Source organism: Saccoglossus kowalevskii, chromosome 11 (genome assembly GCF_978046115.1).
Source record: "Saccoglossus kowalevskii chromosome 11, keSacKowa6.1, whole genome shotgun sequence".
NCBI lineage: Eukaryota > Metazoa > Hemichordata > Enteropneusta > Harrimaniidae > Saccoglossus > Saccoglossus kowalevskii.
Window position 1 is genome coordinate 19,011,828 of NC_140651.1, and position 26,698 is coordinate 19,038,525.

The 26,698-nt window shown below is 34.5% G+C and overlaps 1 protein-coding gene, 1 long non-coding RNA gene and 1 pseudogene across 2 annotated transcripts; all 3 read left to right on the top strand.

Moving 5' to 3' along the window:
• The first annotated feature begins 2,933 nt into the window (after positions 1–2,933).
• Positions 2,934–13,618, top strand: LOC100371073 (organic cation transporter protein-like). Its single transcript, XM_006822600.3, has 10 exons — positions 2,934–2,967; positions 6,947–7,389; positions 9,968–10,071; positions 10,307–10,461; positions 10,564–10,732; positions 11,152–11,299; positions 11,661–11,740; positions 11,834–12,051; positions 12,146–12,257; positions 13,405–13,618. The coding sequence occupies exons 2-10, from the start codon at positions 6,970–6,972 to the stop codon at positions 13,616–13,618; spliced, it is 1,620 nt and encodes a 539-aa protein (XP_006822663.2). The 5' UTR covers positions 2,934–2,967; positions 6,947–6,969.
• Positions 13,619–16,726: 3,108 nt separating this feature from the next.
• Positions 16,727–17,239, top strand: LOC146736266 (uncharacterized). The gene is made up of 2 exons (XR_014930923.1): positions 16,727–16,798; positions 17,057–17,239. It is a non-coding gene; the product is annotated as an uncharacterized LOC146736266 (long non-coding RNA).
• A 4,483-nt stretch (positions 17,240–21,722) lies between these two features.
• Positions 21,723–26,122, top strand: LOC102806925 (organic cation transporter protein-like; annotated as a pseudogene).
• Positions 26,123–26,698: the final 576 nt, after the last annotated feature.

Genomic DNA, 26,698 nt, shown 5'->3' on the forward strand with positions numbered 1-26,698 from the left:
ATAACATAATGGTTGTTGCGAGGGTGTCAGGTGACATAATTTATATGCATAATTCTAATAATATCTAGAGAAATTTTGCTTCTGGTGCTGTACTTACTACATGTCTTGGACGAGCAACCAGTGCAACCAGTGTATACGTAATATCGTATTCGTTGTTGCAGGGAGAAACAAATGTGGCCACAATAAAGGCAATGAACATGTAATCATATATGGTGTAATCCTTAATGTACATATCTAACACTTCGAGAACTGTTGCTAATAGGAGCAAGAATCCAGTGTTATATGAGAAGCTTTGGCCAGGAGGCATGATTAATATATTATTTGCCTGTATGTAACTACGACATCTCATTATATATGCCATTATTTATCATTTGTTAAAATCAGACGTAACAAAACAACAAACTTAATTTTGGCTTCATAAATTGTGGCATGATGTACATAGAATATAGTAGTCAATGCCTTTCTATGCAACTACATTTATTATTCTTTATTTGGACAATATAACACGTACTAGGTTGAAAGCATAGGACAACAGATGTGAAAATAGAATAAAACGCCCTTAAAAACACGCCAAGTGTAGAGTTATCAGGCAACGTGTAATAGACAAATATCTTTTTAATTCATTTTCATAAAAAAAATGATTGAAAGGGCACTGTCTGTCAATTATTTACCAAATATTGAAAACAATCCAGTATGTTGCAAAATGATGTTCGCAATAAGCCTACATAATTATATAGACTATTCTAACGACAGGGCTGTTAAAGGGGAGTCAGACCCCCACTCTTGTGTGCCCCAAGGTGAGACATTAAAAACCTCAAAAAGGTTCCCTATTGGAGTCTACACCTTTAGAAAAACCTGACAATAAAAAACATGTTGGTATTGCACAGTGATCATTGAATAGGGCGTCATAAATATACCAAATCTACCGAACCTGTACATTATATGGTATACTATTACATTGTTATGTAATTTTGGTGAAAAATACAACTACCCAGGCAAGTCTATCCTAGCAAGAAGAACACTTTATATTTTGCCTGAATCTGCATAAGTACAAAGCCGTCACGGAATTTATACATAAGTGTACTAGGAAGAAAAGTTATCATGTAATAAACATCATAACCTTTCATAATCTCCTTCATAAGCGTAGTATTAATTTCGCATGCGATAAGTGTTTTATATATATTAACTGTATTTGGAAAATCGTACATCTCAGGTTTCGTGTTGTTGATCAAGCTAATAAGAAAGAAAAGACAATCGACGTAACCTAATGTACAATAAAAGACCACACAGTACAATATACAACTGATAAATTAAACAATCATCCCTGTCTGCTGTACATGCCTAATCTATATAAATGTTTTACCCTTATTCTAAAACTAATACCTTGTTATAACACTGGCTGCTGGAAATGCCCAATGCCATTCACCTGTTATAATCCTGTTTACTACTAATTCCAATTAACGATTATCTTGTTATAAACCTGTCTACTGAAAATGGCCAATACTATACACTTGTTATAATCCCGTCTACTGGAAATATATACCCAACTCTACACTTGTTATAACCCTGTCTACTGCAAATGTTCAATTCTATACACTTCTTATAACCCTCTCTACTGGAGATGCCTAATACTATATTCTTGTTATAATCCTGTCTACTGGGAATATATACCTAACTCTATTCTGGTTATAACCATGTATACTGGAAATGCCCAATAGTTTACTGGAAATGCCATAACAATTGTTATAACCGTGTCTGCCAAATACTTTACACTTTTTATAACCCTGTCTAAAGGTATTAAATTATTGCGGAAGCAATATGCTTTGTGTCGGGAACGTAAGCGATAGTGCACCATCAACGATGCTGAAGTGCGTAGTGTGCTGTCACTCCTCGTTGTGGAAGGTGTGACGTCACTCCTCAAGGTAGACACCACACAAATGTGATTGTTATTTCCTAGTGTGGTAAATTGTTGAAATAATACTCATTCCACCCACTATAAATAATAAATAATAATAAACTACTATGGTTCAAAACTTAAATAAATACAAGCGGTGAAAGACAAATAAATAACAAAAAACTCAGTTGCTGCTTCTTTTTTTACTTTTTCAGAGTAAATTCAACACTACAGGTGAACACTGTAGCTTACTTTATTTTACCACCAGAATACAAATAATGTTATCACAATATTGACGTTATATTATCACCAGAAATTGCAAATAGGTACTTTGTATTTTATCTAGTGTTAGGTAAATTACATATACAAGTTCTTGATTCTGTACACATTAAATTGTATGTTTTCTAATTCACCTACTTATCCGCACCGCACCACATCGAATACATTCAAACTAGTATGGACAGTTTCAGATCCAGATACGGAATATAATCATAATATAAACCATTCATAGGTTGCTGTTGCACTGAATCATATACATTACTAAACTATCATATATTAACCCATTGTACCTTTACTGGGCAGACGCGCATAACATGCTCAGAACTCAGCATCCTGGATAAAATAAAATCTCCGCAAACGACTACAGTCTTGAGCACAAGTAAATGTGACGTTGGGAGTTGTCTTATACTAAAAAAAGGTAAAATCGGTAGGAGTGAACCATTTATCTTGTTGTCACGTGTGTGGTAGGACCAGTCAACGTCAGCACGTGGGTAGGGGAGTGAGGGGAGTGTTAATACGGCCTTACCTCAGGCCACATCTGTTATATATGTTTGTTTGTTCACATGTGGGTGATGCGTTCGTATAGACGTTGTCAATGAGGAAAAATATTAATGCGTGCGTGTTGAGTTGATTTTATTAATGGAATATATGCTGGCCAATGTAGTCACCTATCTTTGAACTGTTCATGGTTTAGTCTTGTAAAAGGTCAACTATTATTAGCAAAGATTATTGTCCACGTATTCCCAATCTGTTGGTTGTGCAAGTACGGGAAGCTAGTTGCAGCAATTATACTGGTGAGCAATACATATTTTTGTTCATTTTCTTCTGTAATTTGACTCAACCGTCAAAGTGGGTTTGTTATTCAGTGTTTGCATTGGATTGGAATTCACCCTTTTACAATCGAACGTTTTCAAAATTTAAAATAATGTTGCTGGTTTAAATATGTTGCCCATAATGAACGCTGCTTTTTTTTGTCATAGTCCCGTTCCGTTTCTCATATTGTTCGTGACTTATGGTGAGCGTTAGCACATTCATTCCCAGTACGAGCTAACATTTATACCTACTTACAGCGACGGTTCCTGGAAGTCTGATTGAGGGTTTCTGAAAGAGTTATTGTGTGAACTTTTCATACAATCGACGGCATTCACAGGACATAGTTAGGGTATAGTTAAAAGTTGGGCGCTTGAACGGTTATATTTATTTTGTTATGATTGTGGATACTTTAATTCCTTAAAATGACGATGGGTAAGAGTTCCAAAAGACTTCTCTCCGATAGCCCTAATCCTCAATCTGCCCCTCTAGTATTCCTCCTTTATTTCAATTAAATAAACCCCCTTTGGGTCAGTTATAATTATTTGGAGGGCCATATAGATTGAGGTTGGAGTGTTGGAATTAGGATTCAAGTGATGTGAGGGACTTAAAGTACTCTTTCCATAATATTTACACTTGGCTGGTAATGAATACAAATCTGTACTATGGAAGTAGTAAGAAAAGTAGTCGGAATAAGTAAGCATGCTGTCCGTGTCTCCCAGTACATGTGAACAAACATTTCTATGCAGGCTATATATATATATATATATATATATATATACGTGCACACACATACATATATACACATACAAACAAAAAACAAAATCTCCAGAAATAAATAAGTAAAATAATAATAATAATAAAAAAAAAAATGAGAAAAAAAAAATGGAGCTGTTAATGCGCTACTCTGCACATCATATTATTAGTGGAACAATCGTGGACAAGTACAAATAAAGTTTAGCTGCAAATAATATTTGTATCATACATATGATAAAGCTAGTATTTAAATATACGTTGTTCAGTATATGTTGTTTTAGGGAACTTTTGAAAGTTATTCTATTAGTAATTTGTTTGATTGGCTCAGGGAGAGAATTCCAATGTTTTACGGCTGTATATTTTAAAGTATGTTGGGAAAGTGAAAGATTCATCCTGGGGACATAGTAGTTATTACCTGACGCAAGTCGTGTTGGATATAAATGAGGTAGATGGGAGAGATAGTCATTGATAGTATGGGCATAGCGGTTGCTTTTCAGATCATAAATGAACAGACATATCTTAAATTTACACAACTTGTGAATATCAAGTATGCCCAGTTTTTTAAATAGAGGGGCAGTATGTGCATTGTAAACAGCAAATGAGATAAGCCGTACAACTTTCTTTTGCAAAAGAAGGATAGGCTCTAATAGTGTATGATAGGCGTTTCCCCATACTTCTAAACAATAACTAATATGCGGGAGAATCAGGGAATTGTATAACAAAAGTAAAACTGATTTGGGCACATAATGTCTGATCTGGGAGATAATACCAACTTTGGGGGCAATTATTTTTTTTTACTTTTCAATGTGAGGTTTCCAGTTGAGGTGCTGGTCAATGGACACGCCAAGATAATTGATCGAACAAACGGCCTCTATCTCAAACCCATTTATATCCAAGCTGCCCTCAATGCCCAGGTGTTTATGAGGCGTTTTAATAGTCATGCATTTGTTTTTTTCTACATTGACTGTAAGTTTGTTGGCACTGCACCATTCACAGACTCTTTGAAAATTGTTGTTAGTATGTGCAAGTTTGATTGTGTTACTTTTAATATACTGAAAGAGGTTAGTATCGTCTGCAAATAGGCGAAAGTCAAAAGCATTAGTTGAGTTATTGATATCATTTATGTAAATTAGTAATTTTTTTGTTTTTCACAAACAAGAAAATTCCGTTTAAATCATCCATTATTCATCGGTTACTTTATCGCATACGCCGGTATCAAACGTCGTCCCAAATAAATTTAAACACGTTTTGAACATCGTGAGAGAGCTTTTGTGAAAAAAAACTGGCTCATGCATGTGACTGACCTAAAAAACAGTTTGTGACATTCTAAACTTGTACAAAACAGCAAGTGAGGCGATCACAACTCGATGCTGTAAATTTCGCTTTTTTCATTTTCCTGACCCTTATTAATATGACAAATCCGATTAGAATTCGATTCAAATCCTTTCTATTTTGAAATCAGCTGTTTGCACGAGATGACGTACTGGTATTACTATATTAGAATAATGAAGTCTTAATCTGAGTGGAACAAACATTAGCAATGTAGTTGAATAGAAATCGTAACCAATCGCGGTCATCACATAATGATCAAAATTACTCGATATTGAGTATCACATATGATACTCTTGAGCCCCTTTAGTGCACTGTAAAGCAAATATCGATACGCGTCCGTTTGCTCCTTCTCGAGATTGCAAATAATCAACGTTTATCTGTTATACGAACTTGAAGTCCATCGTTTATAAACGGTGTGCACTAAGGTCGGCTTATTTGTATTATATATATAATATATTCTAATCATTCTATTCTGCTCCTATTCTAAGTATGGCATATTTCATGTCCAGAATTAATCTTGGCTAACCCCCGGAGCTTTGCACTCTTGTTACGAAGGTATATCTCGGCTGCGAGCCGAGGTGAGGGAAGTTGACAGTAATTCACAAATGATGGCGCAAAGCATTGTAAAATTTCGAGATCAGTTGTGATTTTGAAACAACATTTTGGATAGGTTGTATTATAGTTTAACATTACACTTCCTCAAAACGATAAGAAATTATTTGCCGGAAATATACCCCTCTTAGTTTCACATTCCACTTACACATGGCTAAGACGGATAGTAAAAAATCTACTTGGAATTTAGTGGTTTCAATCAAAATAACTGAACATAAGAATTGGAAGACTGATTTACATATAATACATATAAATACGTCACAGTAATGTATGGTTGGTAGAGCGTTGCGGGATGTAAGGAAACGGGAATGTTGGAAATTTAATGGTTTCAACTGTCCGAGTTGCTGACCTCATGAAGAAAACATGAGTTTCGCCAATAAACTTGTGCGGCAAGATGCTAAACAATGTGTAATACTTTAGTTTTCATTTTTGAGCTTCATTTATTTTCAGAACTTATGATTAATCCCTGATGGAATAAATACCAGCGCGCGTATCTATACAATTGGAACATCAAACTGTCAAACGAGGTAAATGGTGATACGTAATATGAAAAATTCGCGGTTCATATTTGGTGGCCACTGCTTGGCTAAATTGGTCCATGCAGCGAAAATTATTCTTAACATTATTCGATATGTGTCAAAAGCCCCTGTGACCAACCCCGGCCATCGGATAATGGTCGACAATAATCGTTATCACATAGCACAGCTTTTACCCATTTGAGTGTTTGAGTGAGCGGGCGTGCTACGGAGAAATAACTGTTAAATAATGATGTTATTAATATTTAGCTAACGCGAATTCAAAGCAAAGTGTCCCGTTATAGGGAAAACACACTCAATTGGACAGAAGACGCCCAACATTAAACCTGACCAGTCGAGCGACTGTCGCCATGAGAGACCAATCGTTGTACAGGTGTCGTTGCATTACACTAGTCTTATTTCAAAACTGGTAGACGTCTGGACTATAATTCACATACCAAGACGATATTCGCATTTACAATTGGGCGATGAATGTGGGTAGTGTAATCGTATGCAAATCATAATCAATTCAACATGAATCATATCTATATAATACGTTGTTTTAATGTGAATACCGATAACTAACTTGAAGTGGTCAACATATAATTAGACACTTTAAGCAACTAAGTTGGTTATCTGCTGTTGAATGTAATCGAATTCTGTTTCATGTACAATGCTAGTGCCATTTGGTCAATTAGATGATAAATGACAATCTTATTTCTGATGAAATCGTTCTTTATTATTTCAGTTCTATGAGTACGACATATCAGTATGAAGAAATTTCGAGGAGACACGCATAAATGTAGAAAGTTTGATGACATACTTGGCGAATATCTGTGTGAATTTGGGACCTATCAGAAACGCTGTTACTATCTACTTTGCCTCATGGCCATCTTACCAGCGAGCCATGCATTCGCGCAAGTGTTCTTGGCCGCTGAGACTGAACATTGGTGCTATGTCCCAGAGTTGGATGAAAATGAATGCAGTTTGAAAAACTCAGTAATGTTTTGCCAAGATATGATGAAGAACCACAGTATACCATTAGAAGAGAGCTCTAATCAGTGTGACAGTGGTTTGGTTTACAGTAATTGTGAACGCTATAAAAACAAGACATACACCAATGATACTATAAAATGTAATCATGGATGGATATATGACCGATCACAGTACAAATCAACGGTTTTTCAGGAGGTACGTATAATAATAGCTTTAGATAATAACACAGATCAGTGGACATTCATTTTTTCGTGTTGTAAACGTTTTTCAGTCACTGATTCTACTGTTTACAGTTAACAGGGGTATAGTCAATTCTCAGTTAAATATTAATTTTTAAAATGAATGCGAGAGAAAATCTTCGTTTTACAAAACATTTGCTAATAAATCATCAACACTGTTTATTTAATGTGACTGTTTTTTTTTCAGAACAAAATTATACCAAACAAGTATTTTAATTGAATCTTTATATATGTTGACACATTTTAAATTCAAGAATTTCTCGATATAAATTATTTTTACGAATTAGCATTTCCATATTGTATGAAGTCATCCTCACCCACATTAACAACGAGAAACAGTGATTCATTGCATTATATTTTCTATTTCTCAAACGAACGTGAATGGCGCGATGAATGAGGTGAAATAAACGCCACTAGCGCGTTGTTTGTGTTACTTACAGATTACCATGGAATGAACTACGGGAAAGAAAACACAACGTGAGGGCTTGAGTTTGTCAAAAGCAGACAGAATGTAAAGTGTCGGTCTGAAAACATTGACAGTGGTTCTTAAGCCGATCCCTACAATTTTCCCTGTAGTTATGATATGTGCACTCGATGTACCTTTTATTCGACAACCTATTCCCACTGCTGTCATCGGGAGAAATCCACACGCTGCTGTGTGGTCGATCGGCATTCTCATTCCAATGTATAATCGCTTGGGATGAAATGCTTTGCGCATGTCATGAAAAAGAAATTTTTGAAGCTGACTGATATCGAGGGCGTGGACGTAGTATTCATCGTTTTTCTAAATAACGCAATTCTGAATAAATGAGCAAACGAGGTTCGCTGCCGCCGTGCTGGTTGGTAGTATTTGTTCTTTGCAACTCGTAGCGAAGATGATTATATTTTATTAACGTTATCCACGATCTAATTTGGTTCGAAGCGACACAACATGACGTTCACGTGCGAATTTCGTATTGCGTATGCGAATTGAGTACATTTTATCGTGTAATTGCTCGGCCAAGTTTTGCCGTGACAGTACGTTTCGGGCCGGTAGCTATTTTTCTATGGCTTTTTCAGTGGACTTGGTAGCGTGCCATGTATCATTTTTTTTATCTAGAATGGAAGCAAAAAATAAGTAAATCGTAATGATTAGAACACTGTAAACAGCTATAGTAAACAATACAAACTGATTTTAAATTGTATAACGGTCATCGGCTCACGGCACCAACGCAGAATATTGGAGCAACAAATATTTCCTGATCAATTGCGATGTGTTCCAAATAAAAAATATTTTATTGCAGTCCAAATCAGCTCAATTTCTGTAATTAAGTGTTATTGTGTAATGTACGAAATGTTGATACATTTTGATGAATATTTACAGCTACGGCTTCAATACCGTAGACGATTTTGGCCCGATCGTTAACAAAATAGCACCCATCTCCAGGGCAAGCGACTGGAATAAGATACCAGTGTTCGGTGGAACCGGTAGAAAAAATCGTCACTCCCGGAATAACAACGCAAAATAACGAGCTAAACTGGAACCAATATAAACATGAAAATAAAAGATGACTTTCGTTGCATTTGCAATAATAATCATACTGAAAAGCCATGTTTTCCCAAATCGTTTTCGTCGCTACCTTCGTTATAATCCACCATTTTATTTGAGTGTGTTTGCCACTTGACTCTGTCCGGTGACGTCATCAGGCGCGCTTTAGAATGAGGTCTGTGATTCGTTGACTAAAATCGCCGATAGTGGGTCTCGTTGAAATCACGTTACATAGGCAGAGGCTTAGATGTTTTTAGGACTGAATTAGAAAAAGATTACAAAATCAAAGTAAAATAATAAAATAAAAAGGCATTAATAACATAAGTAATAAAAAATAAGATAAAAATAAGTTTATAGCCAAAATAATTAAAGCCTGTACACTACAACAGACTTTAATCAGATTTGTTCGAGCCTAACCAAAATCAGTAGAAAAACAAAACAAAAAAACATGATCACTGGCAATGTTAGCAACACGTGAAAATAATCATCACGACTCTTAACAGATAAAATCCGTGAACGTATGTGTTTCGTTTCACTTTCACTTTCGCTTGTCGACCCCGGATTTTCCAAGCGGACAATCAAGACAATCAACATAAATATTACTTAAATATACGTGTAATCTCAGACACTTATTACAGTTCTCTTAGTTGTCTGAGTTAGAAAGTAATCTTGATTAAAAAATTGCAAGACAGAATGGAAAACAACCGATCGTTCGGATACCATGTTTTGCATTACAGTAGAACAAATACAACTGAGCTTATTACGTGCAGAGATTGTGAAACCCGTCCAGGCGATCCACGTCCCACAGCATAGCCAGACATGTATGTACATACAAGGAACAATTGACAGTTGCTGTCGTTGAATATTCAGTCAAATTAGAATACTAAGCTCCGCTCATCCTATGATACATAAATGTCGGCCTTTAAGCTGTAGATCCTCTGAGAACGCAGTTATGTTTTTTTGTGTGCGAACTATCTTATTAGGTGGAATATATTTTTTGTTGCAGTTTAATTTAGTGTGTAATCGCTATTACTTGGGAGCACTATCATCTTCTGCACATATGGCTGGCTTGTTCATTGGAGCAGTAGGATTCGGGGCTCTTTCTGATAGGTTAGAATATTCAATATTATTTTATTCACTTTGTGCGTTCTTAGTGAACGACCAAATAGTAGCACAGTACGCCTATTAAATTGAACACATTGTACTGATTTTGTATCTGTATCATATACATTACTTAAATCATTCCAAAATAATGAAGTATGCAAACCATTTCAGGACGATATGACATCTGTGTCTGAAATGCATTGTATCAGATGTAGTCTCGTATATTTCACATATATTTCAGGATTGGGCGTTTACCAACGTTGATGTTATCTGCATTGTGCATGGCGATTCCAGGAACAGCCTGTGCCTTCTCACCAAATATCCAAGCCTACTCCATATTCAGAGTATTTGTAGGTGCCTCACAGATGGGAATGTTCATGGTGTCCTTTGTTTTAGGTAAGATTATGCCAATTAAGTGGTGCGCAATACTCGTTAATTGTATGTCAAGCTTGGTTAGTATATAAACACCAATTTATTTCATTCCCAATATCTCGACAGCAACCGAACTTGTTGGACCCTCAAAACGAGTGTTCGCCGGAGCTGTGATAGAATTTTACTTTAGTTTTGGATATATGCTTTTAGCTTTTTTGGCATACTTCATCAGATACTGGTGGATATTGCAGTTGTGCTTGTCAATACCGGCCACGATTTTCTTATTGTACTGGTGGTAAGTTATATTCAAGTTTGAAAGCAACTTTCAATTATAATAAATATTATTTTGCTGAAAGGACACATTTCTATATTTACTGCAATGTATGTTAAGAACATTGCAATATGCTCGCAGCGATGACAATTTATTCGGTTAATGCACAGAATCATGATGGTCAATGCCAATTTCCAGACTTTTGCTGGCTGTGATCGATGATATAAAACTTCCTCAATTGGACAAATTCACATGTAATGTGTTTCGTAATGTGTCACATTGCCACAGAAATTTATCTATGCACATAACTGATGTTTCTTATTTCGTGCAAATCATAGGCAAAGTACAGGTATATACAACATGTGTGGATATAAAATACCTAGTATGTATACTGAGACAGAGGCATTGTATATAAATACATGTTTTATCCTTTACAATTGAAGGATAATTCCGGAATCACCAAGATGGCTGATTGCAGTGGAAAAATACGAAAAGGCAGCGGCAATCATCAGAAAATGGGCTGAAGTAAATAAAGTTACTGTACCTAACAGCGTGTATGAAGAGTTATCGGAATATAATGGATATTTAAAGGTACATTTAAATCTTTTTTATCGACTGGGCCAATGTATTTTAAATTTGTATGTGTTTTGAAGGCAGCAAGAACATTGCTGGAAGTTGCAATGACACTCAAATAGTAAACATATTATTAATGGACTGCTTTCCCCAGTGAGCTGTTTATTTCCTGTATGTCGTATATATATATATATATATATATATATATATATATATATATATATATATATATATATATATATATATATATATATATATATATATATATATATATTCGTGACTGTCACTAAGGGAAAATTTCAACAGTTTATGCCGATTTTCATATCATAAGCTGTAGTCACTATACACACATGATCCATTGTATTTATAACTTTTACAGAACAAAGATGCTTGCAGTTCCCTTGACATTATTCGACTGCCGAACATGCGAAAGAAATCTCTGAATCTCTTCTACAACTGGTAAGAAAAACACAACCAAGACCAGTGGTTTTGTCAGTCAATTTCAACCAGTGTGATCATTAACCGTGTTTATATGTTTTGTTATTCAAACAGGTTTACTATCAGCTTAGTGTACTATGGGCTTTCACTTAATACGTCCAATCTTGGTGGCAATGACTACTTGAATGCTTTCATGTCAGGAGCAGTGGAAATACCAGCTTATACGCTATCAATCTTTCTTCCTGAAACTCGCTTTGGACGTCGATGGTCTCAGTCGTCAACATTGATATTAGCGGGAGTCGCGTGTATACTTACGTTATTTGCACCGGTTTGTAAGTATAATTGTAATGCTCTGTAACATTAAATATATGCTTGCCCCTGTCTTTTCGTAAGAAATATACATAACAAACTAGTTTTTGTTTCTAGGTGAAATGCAATGGATTGGTATCACCTTGGCGATGATTGGTAAATTTGCTGTTTCTGCCGCATTTGCCATTGTCTATATATTCTCTGCTGAAATCTATCCGACTCCTGTAAGGTAAGATGCAGTTAGTAATTGTAGTTTTACGCCATCAACGCAGCATTTAGAGTGTTTACTGGAAATATCAACATGTTCCATGTAATTGAAAGTGAAACTGTCTCTATAATGAAACTGCTTAAAAACGCGATGTCAGCCAATGAAATGTTGCCTAAATATTTCAAATAAATAATACTATTTTACTATTATCTTGGTGATAATAGTTTTTGATATATTGATATATGTTTTTAACATGGCGATCTTATGTCACAGTTTAAGCCGCAATCAGAAGGAAAGATTCGTTTAGCGCGTAGTGAAAGATAATACCCTGTGATTTCCAGAACAGGAAGTCCAAGTTGAATTTATAAAATAACAATATAACATATTGAAAAGGTTCTGTACATATTTGTGTTGACATATTAGTTGCAGGAATCAAATGTAGTTTCAAGTGATTTGTATTTTTTGACTATAATTATATCTAAATTTAGTAATGAGCAAACACAAGATGGTTTTTGAATGCAAGTATAGTTCAGTGATTTAATTCAAAATTGATGACTGGAGACCAGTTTTCTACGAACGATCTGCCTGCTTTTCAGAGATATTTTACAGAACTTAATTTTTCGATTTCGATAAAATTTAAGAAATAAATCACAAAATTAGTTTCATTTTACGTGTTCTTATATTAAATGCTTTACCTGACAACATATATGATGTATTGATATGTTATTTGATGCAATTTGCTACATTTTCAAAGACGACATTAGTATTTTGAAAAAAAAATACTGAATATCTTTATGTGTTTCGCACATATATTAGGAGATCATTGGTGTAAAGTTTTCTTTGAAATTTGCATTGAGTTAACATGGGCTGTACATGGTATGTCAGGAATATATAGGCAGCACATTGATACAACTTTGAAACATCTCCACTAATATTAAATGGATAATGTAACACGAGGTGTTACAGAGTTATTCTAAAAAGGTCTAATTAGTTTGTTGTCTAATCATAATTAATCAGTAATGCTTACCGAATTCGCTTACATATTTTTGGAGTTTGATGCAGTTCATGGTATATACCTGAGTATATAATTATTGGTAGTGCCATGATACGTTTGACTAAATGTTTTTATTTTTGGAATTGTTAGAGACTTTACCTATCTTTTACACAGAACCATAGGAATGGGGCTTTCCTCAATGTGTGCCCGTATTGGAGGCATTATAGCACCACAGATGATATTAATCAAAACACTATGGGAACCATTACCAATTATTATATTCGGTGCAACATCAATTTTAGCTGGACTAGTAACATTATTGTTACCAGAAACACGTCATCAGAAACTACCTGAAACGCTAGAAGAAGGTGAAATGTTTGGAAAGTGAGTCTTTATTTTTTATTCGTGGAGGTATCAAGTTAATATTAAGCATTGTTGAAGCTTTTGTTTTTATACTGGTCTACGTGATTGGCGTGGTCGGCATGGTAATGATTTGTGCTAATTATTCAATTTCAGAACATATGTAAAACTATCAGTTAAGGATGTGGACAAGAATGAAGGAATCATGTTGCAGGCAACTGTATAAAGATATCTGTATGCTAGGAAACTGTTCCTATATATACTGGCAGGTCACGGTTCAAAATCCCAAAAGGGTGCACGTTGCATCTTACTGTAGTTTACAGTAATATTTATTAGCATGATGTTATAAAACAAATTCTGATTCTCATTTAATCTTTTCAATGAACTAATTAATACGTTCTGTGAATTCAACGATTACTCATATTGTTTTTACTCAAATAATATTATGAGGAAAATAAAACCGTCTGTTTCTTTGGTGTTTGTGTGTTATTTAATAACACTCCGTGTATACAATATAATATGATATATCATTCGATATACTTATCGTTATGTGTTATGTAACTGTGCACACATAGCATTATATTGCTATGTCACTCTGTACACAAACCATTGTGATGTTATATCACTCAGTACACATACTATTATCGTGCGTTATCCCTCTCTAAACATACCATTATGTTGACATATAACTCTCTTAACATACCATTATGGTGTTATTTCACACTGTACATGTACCAATATGGTGTTATATTACTCTGTAGACATAGTATTATGGTGTTATACCACTCTGTACACATAAAAGTATGGTGATAGATAACACTGTACATATACCATATGATATGTCACTATGTACACATAATATTATGATGATATATCACACTGCACACATACTAATATGTTGATATATCACTCTGTATACGTACTATTACGTTGATATATCACTTTGTACACATATCAATATGTTGATATATCACTATTTACACGTACTATTATGTTGATATATCACTTTGTACACATATCATTATGGTGACATATCGCACTGTACACATACTATATATATATGTATATACATATATGCACCTCCTATAAAACCGTGACAATACAATAAATGTTCACATTAGTAGAGGGGAAGCTTTCAATTTCTACTTCATGTAACAGTGTGGAGTAACACGCCCACTGATTTACATCAGTGAAAATATTTGTAGAAGTGTTAAGCCTGTGAATGAATGACATACTCTCAATAGTACATATGTACTATAATGTTTTTTAATAGTTTAATATTCGCACTTTGCATTTTATAGACAAATAAATGCCCATAACAATAATGGTCGTTGCGAGCGTGTTAGGTGACATAATTTATATGCATAATTTTAATAATATCTCGATAATATACCTAAGAAATAGTATGCATACATATCAACACGTACATTTTTTAGTATATTATCGATGAAAGTTGTTACCTAATTGGGTGGTTTTATTCATTCTATTAATTAGAGATGTTTATAATTTAATATCATGCTACCAAATGATTAAAATTATGGTTTTGAAATGTTATTTTAATGGTAAATTATTACAATAACAGTAGAAATGTATAACATGAATGGTTTGTATTACATCAATAGATGTTTATTGTACCCATAGTCGCAACACGCGTGTGACAGCAAATGATTTCGTATGATTCGAACGAAAAGCCAATTCTTTTGTAATTGTACATTCATACACAGATTTTCATTGCTGTTTCAAGAACTCGGAAGTGAAATTCAACTTGTCATAGTGTGATAAATTATTTTTATAATAAAATGCATTCTGTATAAATACATTAGCAATGTTATGCTTTATTGCAAAGATGGGATAGTGATCACTGAACTCAGCTAGTATACATTCAAACTTTGCTTTTAGAAACTTTGAAGATTACGCTGTCAATGAATGAATATTCAGTAAATCGATTGCATGTGTCAATTGGTTGGGCGAAGCCATAGCTGTTTAGCAGGTCAGCGTACTTAGCAGCGTTATGTGTACTAACATCATTATTGAAAACCCAATATTGTTTTTTTTTATTTATCAGGAAGACCATTTGTCATTATTTATAGGCCTGTTCGGCTTTCTGTATGAGGCACTGGCATATTTTTCAACAATATTATCAAAATATCAATTTATAATGAATGATCTCTCTCTAGTTAATAAAAGAAAACGACATTGAAAATTGTGTGTTAAAAGAATTTGTAAAACAATAAATTTTACACGTAATACCTGTGTAAATTAAAACCCAAACTTTGTACGGTCCTTATTATAGCTGATAAGACTAAATATCAGCTTTGGGGATGACCACAACCAAAGTTACAAAGTAAACATTGTTTATATACGTCAAAAATGATTTTATATGGAAAATCACAGGGAGCCATATTGAATTTTCATATTTCAAAATTATTGTTTATGAATACCATATCAGACAAAGGTTGCAATTTGTTTGTGACATCCCCAACGTTGGAATTAATTAGGTTGGGCAGCTTTACGATACACATGCAAAAGGCATCAATGCATGTCACACCCTCAACGTACTTGAATAGAAGTTTGTTAACGCACGACTGCTTGCTAAAGACAGCAATACCGTTCCGACACGTCTAGTGAAAACTAACGATACTCCGTTCGGGATACGTGCAGACACTGACATATATGCATGCTTATATTATTAACAACACAGATGATTTTGCGGAGAGTTGTATATACGACGTCATGAAACACTGCATCCATCAAATCCCAACTGTCACGCCATATACCAAGTGAATGAATAAAACGTTTTTTGAAAAGTTTCGACACTCTATATTTTTTTTTATTAAAAATGATATTTCCTATTAAACATGTCCAAATAATTACGGCGTAAACTATCCTCTACAGGGATGTTGAATGTTCTCCCACGTTGTATGGGTAAATAAGTGAGGGAGGAGTGTTAATGCTGCCTTACGCCAAGAGACAACTGTTTTATATGTTTGTCTGATGATAAGTGTACAGTGTGTTTGTATAGGCCGTTAATACCCGCGTGTTTTTTTTTAATTAGAGGAGTATAATGCTGACATATGTAGTAACCCAATACAGCCGGCACCCCCCAATTGTCCGTGGTTTAGTCTTGTAATTATTATGTATTACTTGTACACGTACGTCTCAATCGGTTATTTGTGCAGATATGGGAATATTGTTCTTATCAACATCGGTGAGCAAAACGTATTATTATTATTATTATTATTATTATTCAAGTTTTAGTCTTTATATTGTATATGTGAATCTGCAGGTGCATTAGTACCAACATCGGCTGCCAAAATTGGTTTGTTATTCAAAGGTTGGATGGGAATTCATCCTTCCACAATCGAACGCTTTTCAAATTTAAACTAATATTGCTAGTTTGATCACGTTTCCCAGTCTGTATGCTGTGTTTTGGTCTCAGTCTATTTCAAGTGTTTTTGGTTTGTAGTGAGCATTAGCAAAAGCATTCCTAGTACGAGCAGATATGTATGACCACTTACGAAGACAGCCCCTGAAAGTCTGATTGAGGGAGATTGAAAGAAGCTGAAAAGTTATTGTTGGAGTTCTCACATACGCTGGTATCAGGTCTGTTCTCAAACTATGTTATCGTGACTGTTGTAAAAAAAAGAAATGCCGAGCACCCCGAAGCACAAACACGCACTAAACATTAAATCTTCAAGAAATCGCGAGAGTATTTGGAACTATTATTATTATAAGAATTATATGACATATGTATAGTTTATATTACAGATTTATATGATAAGAATGGTAACATTCTGTCTTGGGTTCTATTGCTAATCACTTTTTAAAAATGCTTTGGGCTTGTGGATGCAATTCCGAAAACTTGGCATATTAAAGGTACATATGTTCAACTTGTTAGTTAGACCCACTCTCCCAGTAAGTGTTTCTAGTGTAAAATTATAATTATTAGCAAAATGTCTACGAGAATATTTACCCAAATACTAGTTACAAGGAAATGTTTCCCCCGAAAGAGGAGATATACTACCTATGTTAACTTTGTTTCCTACTATAACTTTGGACTGGAAAACATTGTATGCCCTTCTTTAGAATGTTACAATAGAAACCAAGTCACGTGCGTTTTATTGTAAACTTTTGAGAAATATATTCATTAATTATATTTTATTTAAAATGTCCCTAACTTATGCATCGTCTCCCCTGTGTACTTTTTGAAAAAAAAACGGATTAAACTCTACTACATTTATTTGTATACTTTCAATATTTAAAGTAGCTTTGAAGTAATAAAGTATTTCATAACTAGACAGTCTTCCAGAGAACATTAATGACTACTTGGGGGTGAACATTTTAGTACAATTAGAAATCAGGTTATATTGTTTGCTAAACGGGCTATATACACTGCTAGATATCAAGATACCCTTCCGACTTTCATAATATTAAAACAGTTAGTGTCCAATATTTCTACATTTTAAAAATACATTGCAACAAAATATTATGGAGCATCATATAAACAAATAGGTCGATTTTCCAGTTGAATAAGTAAAATTTTATATTCATTATAATGTTCTGAGGGTTTGTTAGTTGGGCGAGTATGACCTTAATCTGATAATTTGTCGTATTTGCGATTGTGTTGTATATTTTTGTATTTTTTTCTTGTTTTGTACATAAAATAATAATAATAAAAAACAAAATAACGATTACAATTTGACACGAGGTCACATAGGCAGCCGGTGTAAATCTATTTTGAAATCAGTTGTTTGCCAGAGATGATATGCTGGTATTAAATCATCTTTTAAACAAAAATAGAATAACCAAGCCCTAATATGAGTGGAATATTTGATCAACATTTCCAATACAACCATTATCATTGCAGCTGAAACGGCTTAATTTTGTCGATCTTTCAACATCTGGTGAAACGAACGTTCACGTGATTGGCGAACAATTAACTTCTCTTAAAGTTAAGGTATAACGAGAGAGGAAAAACGAGAGAAATTATTAATATTAAACATTATATTGTATACTTTCTATATCGTTGGTCAAACTTACCATGCGCGATGCTTTCGGTACGTAATTTCGGTTTATTTTCCTAAAAACGTACCAGGTCGAGTGACGGACTGAAAACAAAGTATTTAATTTACATACTGATTTGTTTATCTTCCATCTTACTAAGCCTCACATGAGTGTAGCGCCCTCGCCGGGCGAACGGCACCAGACCTCACCTTGTTGGGTTTGAAGCACCGCGGAGGGCGCAACTCACGCGACCTTGTCAGGCTACTAGCGTACGATATCCTGTGTAATCTGACCGTTATGCGATCGCACAATAGCACAACGGACTAAGAAATCTGATATTCTCAGGGGCGGACATCCGGGCATTTTCACCGCATGGCAACCATCTTGGTGAAAAACAAAGGCCGAAAACTTTCAGAAAACGGTACTTTGAGGTGGTTGCTGAGACTCCCCTGAACAGTGTAACAAGATTATCCCCGCGTGTGTAACGCATATAAATTTGATTGTTCAGGATTACTTCAAAGTTGAGTTCCTGTTGTTTTCTTGAATTTCACTGGCTCTTCGCTCGGCGTTCCGCGTTCCTTAGCAGCGCGCGCAGAGCTCATAGAAATACATGGTACAGTGGTGCGCGTCATAGCAACGTAGAACGTCTTGTGAGGTAGCTCCGCCCCCGAGGATAAGACAATTACGCATTTTACAAACAAACGCAAGCCATGAAATTCAAAATTAGTTGTCGTTTCCCTTGTTTAACGTACTATACTTAAACCAATATCTATAATAATTTTTTAACTTTATTTGTTTAAATCTAATAGTGGGAGATGAATACTCTGAGTGTTATGTATGAAAAAAAAAACAAGATAGAATTTGATTGACGCTAGGGGGGCAGGGCACTTAACTACTTCTACAAACACGACATTCTGAATTTTCGCGCCAACGTTGAAAAATTAAATAAAAAATGCCATGTAGTAGTAGTTAGGAGTAGCACTTTTTATTGAAGTAATGCCCATTTACTTGTTTTGATATCCAGTGTCCATACTGTGACGTTCATTTATCATATTGTACCGTACTGTATAGTCTACTAAATACTGGTGGCTACCCAATGGCGTGGGATTCCTTCTGAGCGTGTACAGGTAACATATAAACTCTCGCATTCACACTCAAATGCCACTCCAATTGCTTGTCAGTTCAAATACATGCAACTCAGTTGCCTATTTGACTAGGCGTTGAGTGTAGGTTTGAGATTTTATATTAATTTATTTGTCAGGATGTTGTGATAAACTCTAACATTTAAAAAAGATGTCATTTAGAATACGCCTCCAAAAGTTATTGAGAAACACATTTAAACTGTTCTTAAAGTCTAAGCCAATTAAGTTTTGTCCTCTAACAGTACCGGGCTTAGTATTATATATATATATATATAGCTTAATTGAAAATTGCCATTCCAATTGCTTGTTGGTCCAAGGCAAACGTAACAAATCTTGTCATATCAGAATCCATTGTCTAAAAAGAAAAACAAGAAAACTTTGTGAAATTAGCCAAGGAAAATTTACCTTCAACAAAACATTATAAATCACTAACCACTGACTGATGAATGAACAGTAAGAGTAGAAGTTGTCAAAACCACATAAATGTGCCACTATATGAGCTATTTAACTATAGGATATTGTACAAGAACTTGGCCAGCATAAATGTGTATTTGTGAATAGGTGCATGCATGTATTCTGATGTCGGATGGATAATTATAAGAACAAGTGATCATAATTAGCCAATGGATGTTGGTTTCTGGTCTATGTGACCGAATCCCACCTAAAATGTAACATCTCACAGACAGAATACACTATAGATAACCAAACTAGAACAATAAAACCGACCAGCGGAGAATAAACAAATCACTAATACGAAGAATAAAAAAACAGAACGTTTCGGGTTCAACCCGCCCCCAGCAAGTGGACACAAGACAGAAAAACACCTCACTATAAGACATAAAAACACAATAAGGAGCCAATCAAGGCAAATGAAATGAGGTGAATTGACAAAATGCCAGCTGGACTGAGTGTGCAAATTTTGAATATTAACGATTGCTCACACGAGAGGAACGAGAGGAACCCCCGCCATTAATATGTAAAATACCAAATAACAGTCATGTCAGAGACACAGTCCATGGGGGGAGGGGGTACAAAAATGCCACGGCATATGCGATCTTGTTGCCTTTGAAAGTACACAAATGTTCAACAAAACGATCACCCAATTGTCTTTTAGTCTCACCCAAATGCAGCATATAACCAAACTATATCTCTATATTCTTTGAAAAATATTAAAACAAAAATTAACAATACTTCTATGGTGTGCTCATGGTCCAATACACGTGAAAGGTTGTATTGTAATTTAAGATTGTATGCAGGCAAGACCTAGTTCAACGCTATTATTGTTCTAATATCAGGTGGTAGCATATAATATTTATCACACCTTCAAAGACTATTAATTTGTATGGAAATATCTGATATATAAATACATTGACTTAAGATGACTCTATATTGCACAATCGAAGATTTTAGAATGCATAGACTGATGAAAGTCTGGCCAATGTTAATTTTCATGACAAAACATAGAACTGAAGGCAACGTGGATGTCAAAATATCAGCATGATTGCAACGATCAATGCCCAGACTATGTGTTGTATGGGTTGAGTTGACATTTAGTGAGCTTTGGTCATTTAGCCATGCAGGTTATTGAATAATCCATTCATCTCATCAATAAAGTCTATAACTCCATAACTATTTACCAAATATCTTTACACTCTAACAAACACATACGAGTTGAAGCCTTTGCTGTCTTAAGGCGGTCGAGTTTAGAGAGATTGTCAATTTGCCTCACAAATCTAAATACCATGTTTCATTGCAATATGCAATATTCAGATAATCATGTTTCGAATTATTCAAAATAATTGTTGGTCGAACTAAGGCTATATGACTACGGTAGTGTGTACAATGTCGCTAAAGATCGACCACAGAACGGAAGAACAATAACATAACAGTAGAATTCGTAGTTGCACAGTTCTGATGAAATCACTCTTTAATATTTCAGTTTTATGTAACATCTTATGTTTTATGTATATAGTACGACATATCAGTATGAAGAGGTTTAGAGAAGAGACGCATAAATGTAGAAAGTTTGATGACATACTTGGTGAATATCTTGGTGAATTTGGAACATATCAGAAACGATGTTACTATCTCATTTGCTTAATGGTAATCTTACCAACGATCCATGCATTCGCACAAGTGTTCTTAGCCGCCGAGACAGACCATTGGTGCTATATTCAGATTTAGATGATGCTGAATGTAGTTTAAACAATTCGGTAATGATTTGCTGGAATATGATAAAGAACCACATTATACCCTTACAGGAGAGCTCTGAACAGTGTGAGAGTAGTTTGGTTTACAGTAACTGTGAACGCTATGAAAACAAGTCATACACAAACAATACCATAAAGTGTAATCACGGGTGGAGATATGACCGATCTCAGTAAAAATCAACGATATTTCAGGAGGTAAGTTTTATAGATTCGATTAATAGCTTAAGATTTATAAAATGATATATACATTCATTTGTTTGTGTTGTATAGGTTGTCCAGTTACAGATTCCTCTGTTAACAATAAATTTGGGAAAACGTTGTTTTTCGGTGTGAACTATTTATATCATACGAAATGTATTGCATTGCAGTTTGATTTAGTATGTGATCGCTATTACTTGGGAGCACTATCCTCATCTGCATACATGGCTGGCTTGTTCATTGGAGCAGTTGGATTCGGGGTTCTTTGTGACAAGTTAGTGAATTTTAAAAATATTTACTACGTACATTCTTAGTGAAGGACTAAATATTATCAAAATTCACCTATTAAATCCGGTACTCGATAGATCATTATACAAATTGAATCGATAATGTATCTGTACCACATACATTACTTAAAACTGTACAAAATAATGAAGTATGCAAACCATTTTAGAACTACATGACATTCTCAGCATATATTCCAGAATCGGGCGTTTACCCACTTTGTTGATGTCTGCGTTGTGCATGGCGATTCCAGGAACAGCCTGTGCCTTCTCATCAAATATCCAAGCCCACTCCATATTCATATATTTGTAGGTGCTTGGCACATGGGATTTGTGATGGTGGCCTTTGTTTTAGGTACGAAAATATCACTTAATACTTTAAAACAACTGATGTTTGATGTTTTAATTATATTCCAAAATTGATTAGTTTATAAACCCCAATTTATTTTATTCTCAATATCTCGACACTCTAGCAACCGAACTCGGTGAACCCTCAAAGCGAGTGTTCACCGGAGCTGTGATAGAATTTTATTTCAGTTTTGGATATATGCTATTAGCTTTGTTGGCGTACTTCATCAGATACTGGTGGATATTGCAGTTTTGCTTGTCATTACCGGCCATGATTTTCTTGTACTGGTGGTAAGTAATATTCAAGTTTGAAAGTAACGTTAAATTATAATAATTATTATTTTAATGAAAGGAACATTAATTTTCTGCATGTTAAGAGCTTTTAGGCCAATATTCCTCACAACGATGACAATTTTATTCGGTTTATGCGCAGCATCAGAATCATCAATACCAATTGCCAGAGTTTTTCTGTGATGTTAATATAGAACTTGCGCCTTCAAATTGAACAAAGTGGCGTACAATGTGCCATTTATTAAATTTATTTGTGCACATTGGTGAGGTGTCTTATTTCATGCAAATCATATGCAAAGTACAGGGATATTAAATAACTATGTATATTGATGGCATTGTATATAAATACATGTTTGATCTTTTATTAGGATTATTCCGGATTCACCAATATGGCTGATTTTCATTGAAAAAATACGGAAAGGGCAGCGGCAATCATTAGAAAGTGTGCTGAAGTGAATAAAGTTACTGTTCCCGACAGCGTATATGAAGAGTTAGAGGAATATAATGGTGATTTAAAGGTATGTTACATCTAAATTATCGACTAGGCCAACAGCCAGTTTGTATGTGTATTGAAGAAAGCCAGAACATTGCTGAAATTCATTCGTGTATATCATTCAAAGAGTAAAAATATTACTGTAAGACTGCTTTCAGCCGTCAGCTATTTACTTATAATTTGTGCGAATGTAACTTATATGTGAACAGTTTGTGTACATTTACATGTATAAAAACTGAAGCCGGCGTACACACACGATCAATTGTATTTATAACTATTACAGAAAGAAGAAGATGCTGGGAGTGTCCTTGACTTTATTCAACTGGTAAGAAAAACGTAACAAAAACACATGGTTTTGTCTGTCAACGGTAACCAGTGTGATTGTTAACCGTGTTCATGTCTTGTCATTCAAACAGGTTTACTCTCAGCTTAGTGTACTATGGGCTTTCACTAAATACGTCCAATCTAGGTGGTAACGACTACTTGAATGCTTTCCTGTCAGGAGCAGTGGAAATACCAGCTTATACGCTATCAATCTTTCTTCCTGAAACTCGCTTTGGACATCGATGGTCTCAGTCATCAACATTAATATTAGCGGGAGTCTCATGTATACAATGTTGGCACCAGTTTGTAAGTATAACCGAATTCATATCGATTCCGTTAAATATGCTATACAAATGCTCAGTTATACTCAGTTTAGTATCCAAAACAAGACAGTGGCAGTTATTCTGGCATATAACCAAAATTATAATATGTATTGGTCAAACATGTCATATAATTTCCAGGTGACTTTTCGTAAGAAAAAATATAGAACAGTTAAAATTCTTTTTTTTCAGGTAAGATGCAATGGATTGGTATTACCTTGGCAATGATTGGAAAATTTGCTGTTAGTGCCACATTTGTCATTGTCTTTATATTTTCTGCTGAAATCTACCCAACTCCTGTAAGGTGAGATGTAGTTAATAATATTATCTTGACGTCATCATCACGTGTACGTGTACATGCACACGAACTGCAACTGAAAATTAACAACAATAGGTTCCATGTGTTTGTGTGTACATGTCCATGTGAATGAAACTAGCACATGGCGATATGATGTCACTTACAGTATAACACGCCATCACAGGAGAAGATATATTTAGCGTGTATGCTTAGGCTCGGTTCGTGGGCTCACTCTGTACCCTGGAACTCTGTGAATTCCAGACAAGTGTTCAGTCTGGTTTATGCAATTGTGTTTTATGTAATACTAAAACAAACTTGGTTAAATGTTGTTTTGAAATTGCATGAAAGAATTAGCCAACCAGCAGCCGTTTTCATTTCATTTCAATGTAAAAGTTTTATTAAAATTTGCGTTAAATTAACATGGGAGGTGAAACAAGAATGTGTAAGTGGCACGACGATACAACCTTGAAACTTTTACACTAATAAGAAAGCAATTGTTCGTAATGAAATACGTGGTTTACACTGTTTACATCTCTACAGTGTTACTTACACTGACTAGTTACACAATTAGTTACAATTAATGTGTAATTACAGTCTAATCATTATTCCCTACCGAATTTGCATACAATTGCAGTTTATTATATAATAATTTGATCATTGTGCATTTGATTTTTTTGTTCAGAAAAAATATCGATTTATCAATATTAAGATCAAATTTAAAACTATTGCTTAATGTTAGCTCAGATGAGTAGATAAATAAAACATTCATATTACTCGCTTTGTTAATTACTCCGTAGTTTCAGTAAGCGATCTCACAATTTGTTAATTATTGTGCTTTAGCAAATATGTTCATTTAAAACGTGATTTTGAGTAGTTTCAGTACAATTATTGACATATCAATAACTAAATGCTTTTGATTTGTAGAACTTTGCATTTTTTTTACACAGAACAATAGGATTAGGGCTTTCGTCCATGTGTGGGGGGTATTCTAGCACCACGGTTGATATTGATTAAAACACTATGGCAACCATCACCAATTATCATATTTGGTTCAACATCAATTTTAGCTGGATTAGTGACATTATTGTTACCGGAAACACGTCATCAGAAACTACCTGAAACGCTAGAAGAAGGTGAAATGTTTGGAAAGTAAGTATTTATTCTTATTCGTGGAGGTATTAAGTTAATTTCGCGAGCAATTGTGGTGCTAAAATTATTCAACAAAACTTAGTAGTTGGAAATGAGACTGAACAAACAAAACTAATGAATAAAACGATACACTCAAATCATTTAATCTCCCCACAAATTAAAACGATTTACATTTAAATATTGTGGGTGTTCAAATGTTACGAACAGATGCTAATATATGTAGTTTACATGTGATAATTATTTAATTACTTTCAGAGCATATGCAAAACTATCCCTTAATGATGGAAAAAAGAATAAAGTAATCATGTTGCAGACAACTGTGTAAATATGTGTTACTAAGAAAGATGAACACAATGAATGTTCAAGGCCCAGATGCGGGAATGTCACAGAGAATACACAACAATAAGACTTTTCGGTAGCTCACTGTCATAGTAGATAAAACAATCAATAACTACTCTTGTTGCATAATTAGCATAATGTTATTATTATATCATTTCTGTCAATCATATGTGCAATTGTTTTTATTACTTATACTATTAAAATTGAATAACATTGCCCAAAACCTTGGGTATCATTTTCATATGAATAATTCTATTATTGGGTATTTTATAACTATATATTTTATAACTATATATTTTATAACTATTTCTTTAAAATAAATCTTCATAATTCTGTACACATACCATTATGGTGTTATATCACTCTATATAAATACCATTATGGGGATATATCACTCTGTACACATGCTATTATGGTGATAAATCACTTTGTACACATACCATTATTGTGCTATATAACTTTGTACACATATAATTATGTAGACTGGTAAAATCGGGACATCTTTGTTGTTTTACATCAAATATATAATTGTTAATTTAGCCCATTTAGGCGTGATCGCAAAAACTAGCATGACCGCGAAAGAAATCTCGACTGAACGCATCTGCAGGCGACTCCCTGCATTGGAGTGAAAACCGGTACGGAATCACTCCGGTGATTATGCTAATTAAAAGCTGTTGACTAGCACTGACAACGGATCAGAGTGCAGTT